This window comes from Clinocottus analis, unplaced genomic scaffold (assembly GCF_023055335.1).
Source record: "Clinocottus analis isolate CAN_PGR_092001 unplaced genomic scaffold, fCliAna1.0.p SCAF_15, whole genome shotgun sequence".
Lineage (NCBI taxonomy): Eukaryota > Metazoa > Chordata > Actinopteri > Perciformes > Cottidae > Clinocottus > Clinocottus analis.
Genome location: NW_027175876.1, coordinates 10,757,633 through 10,767,477, shown reverse-complemented (window position 1 = coordinate 10,767,477; position 9,845 = coordinate 10,757,633). Strand labels below are relative to the sequence as shown.

Genomic DNA, 9,845 nt, shown 5'->3' with positions numbered 1-9,845 from the left:
GGAAACTGCCCGGGAAAAAAAACAAGCTACACATCTGATTATTTTCCATCAAGTTCAAGAGAACAGTGAAGGACAGTCGAAGCAAACGGGATGCGGCTGAGCTGAGAGGGAACCGTTCAGTGTGTTCACCTGCTTCTGTTGCGTTGAGCCACATTCACAGCACTTCTAGAGCAACAAATAACTATTTGCTATAAAGTGGAGTAATGTCTCCCTGAGCAGAGAACCGAGTCTGCTATGAGAGCCTAGAGGCCACAGATGTGCTCTTGTCTCATTTAGCGCGTTTAGAGACCCCCGAGGCTCCCTAAAGCTGAACACTGGTTCTAAGTCACAAGAGGAAGGAACCAGTCTCATCATTTGGTTCCACACATGAGAAAATTGTTAACAAAGGTTCATGATTCTTAAAGAGAAAAATACTCATTAGAAACACACAGACACTGAATAGGTTGAGCAGATTTTATTAGATCTCTATTAGACTGTTGTACAGAGGGGCTCAAAGCCATCCTGAACAGACTTCATTCTATACCCCAAGTCCAATCAAACTAAATGCAATACCAGCAAACAGAGCAGCTCAGATCACAGAACAATCGAAGGGGAGATCAGGTCTTTAAAGTCACTGAAACGGCTTAAATTCACTTGCTCTAAACGTTTTCTACAAATTTTTGCAACAAACTAAATTTGTGTTTTATTGCGGCAGAAGAAATATCAGTTTAATTCTTCATGCTTTAGAAAGGCTGAATGCAGAAAGAAAAAAAAAAAAAAGTTCTCGGACTCGAAGCACAACTCTTTATGTACGATGGCGGCTTGATGCTAAGCCCAACTCACATGTAAGCCGAGCAAATAAAAAAAGGTACTATAGACATGAGATGACCTGCCATCTACTGAATATCTTCTCCTACAGCAGGACAACGAGCTCTAAGGTGACGATGTAAATCTTCAAGGTTAAATAGATTTGTTTGCAAAAGCAGGACTTCAGGAGGATGTACAACAGAAGCAGTGTCGTCGTCAGGTTTTATTTCTTCTCGGGTATGGTCAACGTCGGGGGTCTCTTGAGGGTTTTGAGTCCAGAACATTCACTCATCAGCAGACAGCGCAGGTTGGGACTTTAGACCACACTGAAAAAAAAACAACGAGGAGATCAGAGATCGTCCGTGATGCATGTATATCCCAGCCACCTTAGAAAGTTGATGCCCCCCCACAAACTGAAATCAGAGACGACTGCATGGTTCTGGGATAGCAGACGACCAAAGAGCCCGAAATGGACAAAATCTAAATCTAGACCTTTGAAAAAAAAAAAAAAAAAAAGTTAAAAATGACTCAAAGTCAACATATTGTCCAAGATGATCCAGTGAAGAAAGCCACAACTGAAATTTAAGATTTGAAACAAAAAAAACAAAGTTCTTGAATAATTTACTGCAAGGCAAGTCAACTAGGATTTGTAGGTTGCGTTAAATACAGTCCAGAAAATCTGCCCTGTTACTTTGGTCCACTGCCGTTATCTAGAAAAAAGGAGAAGTTCTCGCAGCTCCGTTGTGAGTGAACTTGAGGACATGTGGCAGTTCAATATGGAGAAACATAAGTAACAATAAAACATGCGAATGCTTTGAGAAATAGTCATAGATCGTTTGGGAAATACACGCTGGTCAGCTGTGCGCGACACTCACATGCTGGTTTCCTTGTAGCGGTCCAGAGCCTCCTGGGCCACCACCTCGGAGAACTTGGGGTCGCTCCAGGGGATGTCGCTCGGCACGGTGAAGGTCACGGGTGGAGAGCCGAAGATCTGCACGAACACCTTGGTTCCTCCAGGAACGTTTTCCCCCTCAGCGTTTGTGTCAGTCACCTGCAGCACGGGGACGGTTTCACGTTAACACACGTGCATTTACAATACTAATGTACTGCAAACTGTTCATACGCATCCATGGTGGCTTTTACTGCGGTCAAATAAAGTGTACATTATTCAAAGCATTTAATATAACTTGCAAGGTGGTTGTCAAGCTGCATTTAAGGATGTAAGTGTAAGGAAACAATTGTCCCATTACAGTTATTGCTGAAAAAAAACAAACACTTTCAAACAAAGAACCAAATCATTCATAAACACATGTACACTTAAGAATGTCCTGACGCTCAAAAATATTTATTGATCCATTTTCTCAATCCAGCTTGTTATGCATTTGTGTTCTTTGTTAAGTCAGGAAAGCTCCATCAGTGACTCCACAACTAACAGGAAGTAAACCAAAAAAGGTTGTCAGATGTGATGACATTTTGACTTTGGCGAAGGCTTCTTCCTACCCCGAGAACCCGGAAGACGTCGTCCTTGCTGTCGGTGTTGTTGGCCAGAGTCGACACCCAGCCGAACTCGCCGTTGAGCCGATCCAGGATCGAGGAGGTGTTGAACATCTGCTCCTGGAACCTCTTCAGGAGGCGGCTGTACTGCTGAGTGTAGCGGTCGGCCACGGCCAACGCCTTCTCCAGGTCCTCCTTCAGAGGGCCCTCCAGAGGTTTCGTCCCGGAGCAGTCTGTGAAGGAAACATCATCATGGAGCTCGAGTAAAAGGAAGAACAATCGTTGCTTTACTACACTGCGATTATATGAATTAGAAGGACACGTTTCATAGCATGAATTCTCAAAATCTTGTTTGGCATTTCGATCCCATATTACATCTCATCTGACCAAAGACTTTCACTGAAATGCATTTAAAGCGATATTTTAAGATAAAAGATAATCCTTTATTAGTCCCTCTGTGGGGAAATTACAGGATTACAGCAGCCTTGCTCACAGTAAATAAAGATGAAGTAATGTAAACAGAACAGTAATACAACTAAATTTAAAAATTAAACAAGAATATTAAATATACAGATGGAATAAAGATAAAAGTAAATGTGTATGAAAGTATTGCACAATAAGTTATGACATTACAACAGTGGCTATTTTACAAAACTATTTAAAGCCATCATAATTCTGGATTGTGTTGCTCTAATAAAAGCATCTCTGAAATATTATTCAGGTCTCCACATCTCCGGTTTTACTGCAGGAGGAGTCTGCGTGAACAGCCGGACCTCACTGCACCCGCGTAACCCTTTAGACGGTTATTATAAACTTATTTTAATACGTCTCACACTACTCATTCAATCAAGGAAGTCGTTCATATTTTATTCCAAGTCAACACATTTGTTCAGTATTGCTTTGATTACACAGCCCCTTATGTTGTACATTTTGTAATCGATGTTAATGCGTTGGACTAATATTGAGCACAGAGCATAGAAGAAAGAATAAAACGCGCCGTCACGTTACCGATATGCTGGATTTCTTTGCATTTCTGACACTCGTCACGGAACCTGAGGCAGCCGGCTGAGTTGCGGCGGATCTCTTTGCAGGTCATATTGCCGCTGCCAAAAGGTTTGGTGATGACCACTTCCTCGTTCATGCTGCCTTCTGCAACCGGATACAAACACACGCTGTTGTTTTTTTCCAATTCACAACCTGATGGTCATTTTAAGTTTACATGTTTCGTTTGACAAACTGGAAAAACCAGCAGGGACAAAGAGGAGCCCAGACTGGTGCACACCAGTGAGAACGTTCCCAAGCTTTTTCCTGAAGGTACTTCTGTTTTACCAAGTTCATAATAATGTGTTCTACTTCCTGGATAAGACACACTTTTAAATGTTTACCTTAAATAAAATACTTTGTGATAAAACTGCATATTTGAAGCTCAAACAGTCAAAAAGACAATTCAAATCATATGCCAACACTACGAAAGCTTTCTGAATAAGTAGACAGGGCATCGGAAGATGTACCTTCATCAGTAGCTGTGTCCAAGTCCGAGGTAATCGTGGCGGAGCTGAAGAAGTTCCCGCTCATCATGGGGGAGAACAAATTCTTGAAGCCTTTGAACGGGTCGCGTACGAGAGAGCGAACGCGTCGGCTCGGTCCCAGGAAATTGGGAAAAGAGAACACTGGAGGGTGGAATTGCGCAAGCTCACTCATCTGAGACACACAAACACACAGAAGAAGCACGTCAACTTCTACGTTGTGCAGTTAGTGTGCGGTTGTATCCATTTCTCGTTGGTTGGTGCATGATTTTAAGACCCATAATCAGGATTCAGCAGAATGAGCTGTAAACACAAAATTCCCTGTGCAAATGTTGATTTGTGCAGATTTAAACTTGGGTTTCAGAAATTTCAAAAGCTTGTATTATCAGATGTTTAATGCCGTTAAATGTGGTTGCAGCTTGAATGGTGGCTGTCCAAATTGCCGTAGTTTATTATGTGCTGGTTGTCTCCATTTAAAAAAAAGGGCCAGCGTGACGAATTTAGTGGCATCTCGTCGTGAGGTGGAAGATTGCAGCCAGTTGCAGGTCATTGTACATCATTACAAAAGTACTTTATTCCATTTATGCCAATACATTATGCTAAAGTCTACACATGCATCCATTTGTTTATCAAGTCAACAGTACCTTTTTGCTCTGTGCAATTAGGTTGGCCACCTCATCGGATATCTTTGTGAATTGGTCTTCCAGGTTCTTCAACTCTTTGCCTTGCTGCTGCCCCAACCGCTCCAGGACGTCAGTGGTCGGCTGGTTAATCCAGATTGAGTAGGGAGACGTTCTGTTGAGCACCTTCTCCAGCTGCAGGTCAAACCAGAACGTTTCATTTTTTGGTCTCAAATATTATCATATTTGGTTCAGGAGAGTGAAGAAGCGAGAGAAAGGTTGTGAGTGTTTCAGTGATTGTGTTTAATCTTTTGTGTTTCTGATGTTGATGCTAATCTTTGTTGTAGTATTTTTAGCCATGTAATACTATTACATTTGACTGTTTACATGTCCCTGACAGTCCCAAGTATTTACTATTGCGCAACAAGAAAAGTGACTGAAATGATTTTAATCCAAAAATAATTACTTATAAGCAACATGTGTGTGCCAACAGGTTGCATTACAGCCCCTTTAGTTTAAGAACCAGCAGTATTCATTGATTCTCAAAGCAATATGTAATCAATGAAACGGCACCCTTATAAAAAAAGGAAGGCAGCTAACATCTGGATTATAGTCAAAGCCCTGTGTGTATGTTCTAGGATGAGCACATGTATGTGTACATGCGATGGTCTGACCTGCCGTCCCACCAGTCCAGATCCGCTGCTGCACGTTCGGGAGTAGTATTTCACGCAGTTGTTCTTCAGACAGGGCTTACACTCCTCCCACAGAGCCACCATGGTCTCGTTACAAACCTCCTGCTCCATCTTGGCCTCCATCTCCTGCGCCACAAGTATTGCTTGCTGTCGGGAATCAGAAACAAAGAATTCATCGGGTAAGCTTATTTAAAAAATAAAGTCCTGTAAAGCCGGACCATTGTGCACCTGCTCACTTCCAGATATTTGTCATTTCAATTTGACATTGAAATCAAATAAAAAAAGATATAACTTTGGGTTCTTGTAGTCGCATCATAAGATTTATACAAAAACTAAACAAACAAGTGGATCATATTTTATCACCTCCATCTATATATAATCTGTTCATCACTTGTAAATCCTATAACATATAAAGAAACACCGTCCCGGTCGAGCATCAGCACTGAGGCATGTTCCTACCGCTTTCTGGTTCTTTGTTTTCTCCAGAACGTCCATAAACTTCTGGTGGTCCTGTGAAGATTTCTGCATCACGCTCTTCATCTCCTTCACTCCGTTAACAGCGATTTCAATCTTTTCATCCAGATACTGTTCTCCCTGGAGTGAGATATCTGTAAAACGCAAACACGACATATTTACTGCAGGTGGCGACTTTCTGCCCTCTCCGTCCAGGAGAGGACTCGATTACAAATTACTACATTGTGATGTGTAGCAGTTTATATACGACTTTAGTTGTAGTTCTGCAGGCTTTTAGTTCTTTATGTTATTTCTGCTCCTGCCACAATATCATTTTTACTTACTGTTAAGATCTTCGTTTGATGGAGGAAGGATACAGTTAACTGAGGCCAGAAAAAGAGCCACCATAGCCAGAGACTTGGACCCCTTCTTCTTCATCATCATCATCATCATTAACATCCTCTCTGACTCTCACAGGGCCAGCAGGCAATAAGAAAAAGAAAAAAACCTGTTAAAAAAAAAAAAAAAAAAGCACAAAAAAACATGAACATCCAGGCCCAGTATGAACTCCTGGCTTTTTGTGTGATGTTGTTGTAATGCCCCGCTATCTCCTCTAGAGGGAGACACACGCTGTAAAGAAAGCAGAGACCTACGCAGTAGAAAGTAACTGTCATTAATCAGCAGTTTCCCATCCCTACTCAGCACAACATAAAAACAGCACCGATCAATCCTTATTAATAATTTAGACTCACACCTGCTGAGTCAGTCATTTACCTCTTCTCCTGTTTCATGACTTAGACAATTACAAAAAGGACAGAATGACCACACTGACCTCAGATCAGTGTTTCCTGTGAATTTGACTAACTGCATTATATAGAGCTAGCAGCAGGCCCTTTCTCGGTTTACTCATTTCCTCTATGACGTGTGCTTAGTCAGCTGCCCGTATATTCAACAATGACATCTTCAACAGAGTGTAGGTAAAAAAAGTGTCCACATATACATTTGACTACATAGCATAAGCTAAGTTATTAGATTCTTTAAACACACACACACGTTTAGTAATTGTAAAACATAAAATGTCCCAAAAAAAAAAACATCTTATGTAACTTTATTTTTTTTAATTTATCCCCCACCCGGTGATATTTGATGTTTGTACCTGCCTATGGTGTCCGGTTCCTACAGAAACCAGCAGAATACAATGTGCACAGCGTGTTGGTTTTGTATCATTTTGAGCTCCTTATCTCTTCAACAGAGGAGCAAGACACACCCTCGTAGCGGTTTAGCTTCTTCGTTTAGTGGTTTCCACATCTTCGTTACAGATGCCTCTTTCGTTTGTGTCTCAATGATCATTTTTGTGACCCTTTGTAATTGTAAAGCATTTCTCTCTGTTTTTTTTGTGAGTGATTGGACTTTTATTTTTTTTTAAATAACTTTGTATCGCTTGGTGGTCATTTGTGACTTTTTGCAGTTATTTCCAGTCTCCTTATTGTTGTTTTGCGTCACTTAGTAGTCATTTCGAGTCTATGTGATCTCTTTGTGCCCCTTTCCAGCTGTTTGTCATTGTATGCGTCTCTTAGGGCCTTTTGAGTCTCCACCTGGTCGGCATGTGTCTCCTTGAGCAAAGTTTTGTAGGGGACGGTCAAGGGGCTCCTTTGGGTATAATAAGAAACTTCTGGATCCCTTAAAAATCCTTTAAAAATTGTTGGTAAAAAAAGAAAAGAAAAAAAAAAAGTATTTTCTAACCCTTTAGACACATTTCTCAGCAACTATTCAAGGTTTTAGGGTCGAGTCTGTGTGTGATAGTGAATATTCTGATAGTATAACCTCCCTGAATTTCTGCGCTTTTAATTTGCTGTGAAAAAAAAAGAAAAAAATAAAGCACTGGTTTTTGAAAAATGTTTAATTTATGCAATTCCTAACTTCATAGTGACTTTTCAGAACCTCTCATGCTGCGTTCACAACAAACGCGTTGTGAATTATTCGCGTGAGTAGATGCAAAGTCAATGCACAGACGCGAATTTTCCGCCGAATGACGCGAAAAAGCGTTCCGAAAGATTCGCCTGAGTTGCGAAAGCCAATCAGCGTCGAGAGTCTCCGCCGCGTCATCACCGCCGTTCTGGTTAATCAAACTGCTGCTGGTCACCTGGAAGCAGCACCTGTTCAGACTCAGGCCGGAGCTGTGTGTACCTACGGGATAGTATTAGGCACCCAGAGACGATGGCGTTTGATGGTCCGACGTTTGTGGGACTTCCACAACCAATATAAAAGCAGAACTAATGGTTATTTCAATGCTGAATGGCGGAAATGGTAACCGTTTAGTAATTAAGCCGCGGAAGCCACGCCCCTTTTCCGACGCAAAAAAAGCGAAATGACGCGAATTTACCACATAAAGTCGAGCGAGTAAACACAGACGAAAAAGTCAAATTTTCTGTAGGCTTTTGGTGTGAAGCATTATTCTCTTGCATTGACAGTCATCACATGAAGTAGTATCCTATATTTTTTTCTGTAGTAACATTTCTAGCGTTAGCTAAAAACTGCAGCTAACGCTTATTTTCACGGTTGTTTAATTCCTCTTCTCTTTCTGTCTCACAGCTACACAAACAACTGCCACAATGCCAGAAACTGGAACAATTAAGTAATCTGGATCATTTGAGCTCCACTGGCCACAAATGGGACAGTCACGTGTGACCTCATTTTGGCCTCATTTGAAGTGTTTGGAGATGTCTGCACCCGAAGGATTCACCTGTCATGTGGCAATGGAATTAGGGTCATTTCTAATGTTTAACATTTTCCATTTTTAGAACTAATATTGAAAATAGCATCTCTACAGTTTACATTTGGATGACTAATATAAGTGACAGCATTTTCTTAAAATCCTCCATTTCTGTATGCAACACTCATCCGTTCTGTATGAAATAGCTAGTTAATATTCATATTTTAAAGTTAGTATTGCTGCTGGGTAGCCCTAGACCAAAGTGTATTAAAGTGAACCAACCACATGATGTCATTGCCCTAATCCAGTCGTTTTTAACCAAAGATGGAGGTCACACCGATGAGTAAGCAACACAAAACAGCCGTCATCGCCACGGACAACAACAACTGCAGAGGCCAGAATTAAATATATATATTTTTTAAACACGCATATTAAAATTAAAGTTAGACATGTAGACATTTCATAAACTGAACCTGAAAAATACGCTGCACTCTTTTCTAGTCTCATTTATCACAACACTATAATACAGTTGGAATATAAACAGACCATTTTCTTTTGACCACGACCGAGCTGCAGACTCAAAAAATAAAAAAAAAGCGCTCTGACTCACCTTTGTTTGTTTCCTCAGACTCCAAACCGTCTGAAACTGACCCAGCCTCTCTGCTGCTCGTTTTTATAGCAGCGGACAACGGGGACGGTGCAGACATGTGACTCATGCGGTGCTCCGCGGCCACCGTCAAGCTGCAGCCAAACAAAAGACCGGTTCCTGTAAAACCTTTCAAAATAATTCGCTTTCGTGATTTTGATTTTTTTTAGAAATACTAATACCACACAGAAAAATAAGAATCCAATACTCATAAAAGTACTGCAGGTAAAATGTTGCTTAAGTAGGCTAAAATAGGTATTGTAGTTTAAGTGTATCAGGAAAATATAATCTGTATTAATCTAAAAGCAGGATTTTACATTTAATTTGGATTTAGTTCAGGTATGTGGTGCTAATTTGTTCCTATTTGTATGCAAGTAAATCATTATTTTTCATATTTTAGTTCTCCACAGAAGTATATATATATATATATATATATATATATATATATATATATATATATATATATATATATATATATATATATATATATATATATATATATATATATATATCACAATAACCAGAGCCTTACATTATAGCAATAATATACACCTCAATAATAAAATTAAGTAATTTAGTAAGATTAAAGACATACAGGAGCAAATCTTCCCATTTGAGAAGCTGAAACCACAAACTGTTTACATAAAAAAATCAAACAATTTTCATGAATAGTTTCATTTATACAAAGGTAAGGTTAGGTCAACTGCAATGTCTTTGTCTGAGATAGGTTTAGACATTTCACTGAGGCTAGCATTATATATGTATATATCACAGACTGTGATCAGTGAGACTTTTAATTGAATAAGACTTCAGGAAGCTGGAGAAAAAGAAGGAGATAAAAAAAAACAGACAGAGCCAGAAAGAGTTAAACAGATAGGGAAAGGTTGACAGAGTGAAAGTTAAACAAATATAAAA

General features: G+C 40.0%; 1 protein-coding gene across 1 annotated transcript; it reads right to left on the bottom strand.

The window, feature by feature from the left end:
- Positions 1-439: 439 nt before the first annotated feature.
- clu (clusterin) lies at positions 440-8,978 on the bottom strand. The gene is made up of 10 exons (XM_068577760.1): positions 8,895-8,978; positions 5,916-6,079; positions 5,578-5,726; positions 5,101-5,265; positions 4,451-4,621; positions 3,792-3,981; positions 3,289-3,429; positions 2,287-2,513; positions 1,662-1,837; positions 440-1,112 (listed from the first exon to the last, which is right to left on the bottom strand). The coding sequence occupies exons 2-10, from the start codon at positions 6,028-6,030 to the stop codon at positions 1,103-1,105; spliced, it is 1,344 nt and encodes a 447-aa protein (XP_068433861.1). The 5' UTR covers positions 6,031-6,079; positions 8,895-8,978; the 3' UTR covers positions 440-1,102.
- Positions 8,979-9,845: the final 867 nt, after the last annotated feature.

Coding starts and splice junctions, on each gene's coding strand:
- clu (XM_068577760.1), bottom strand. CDS start 6,030: ATGTTAATGATGATGATGATGATGAAGAAGAAGGGGTCCAAGTCTCTG. Junction 4,622..5,100: donor CTGGACTGGTGGGACGGCAG/GTCAGACCATCG, acceptor TTTGACCTGCAG/CTGGAGAAGGTGCTCAACAG. Junction 3,982..4,450: donor TAATTGCACAGAGCAAAAAG/GTACTGTTGACT, acceptor TGTGTGTCTCAG/ATGAGTGAGCTTGCGCAATT.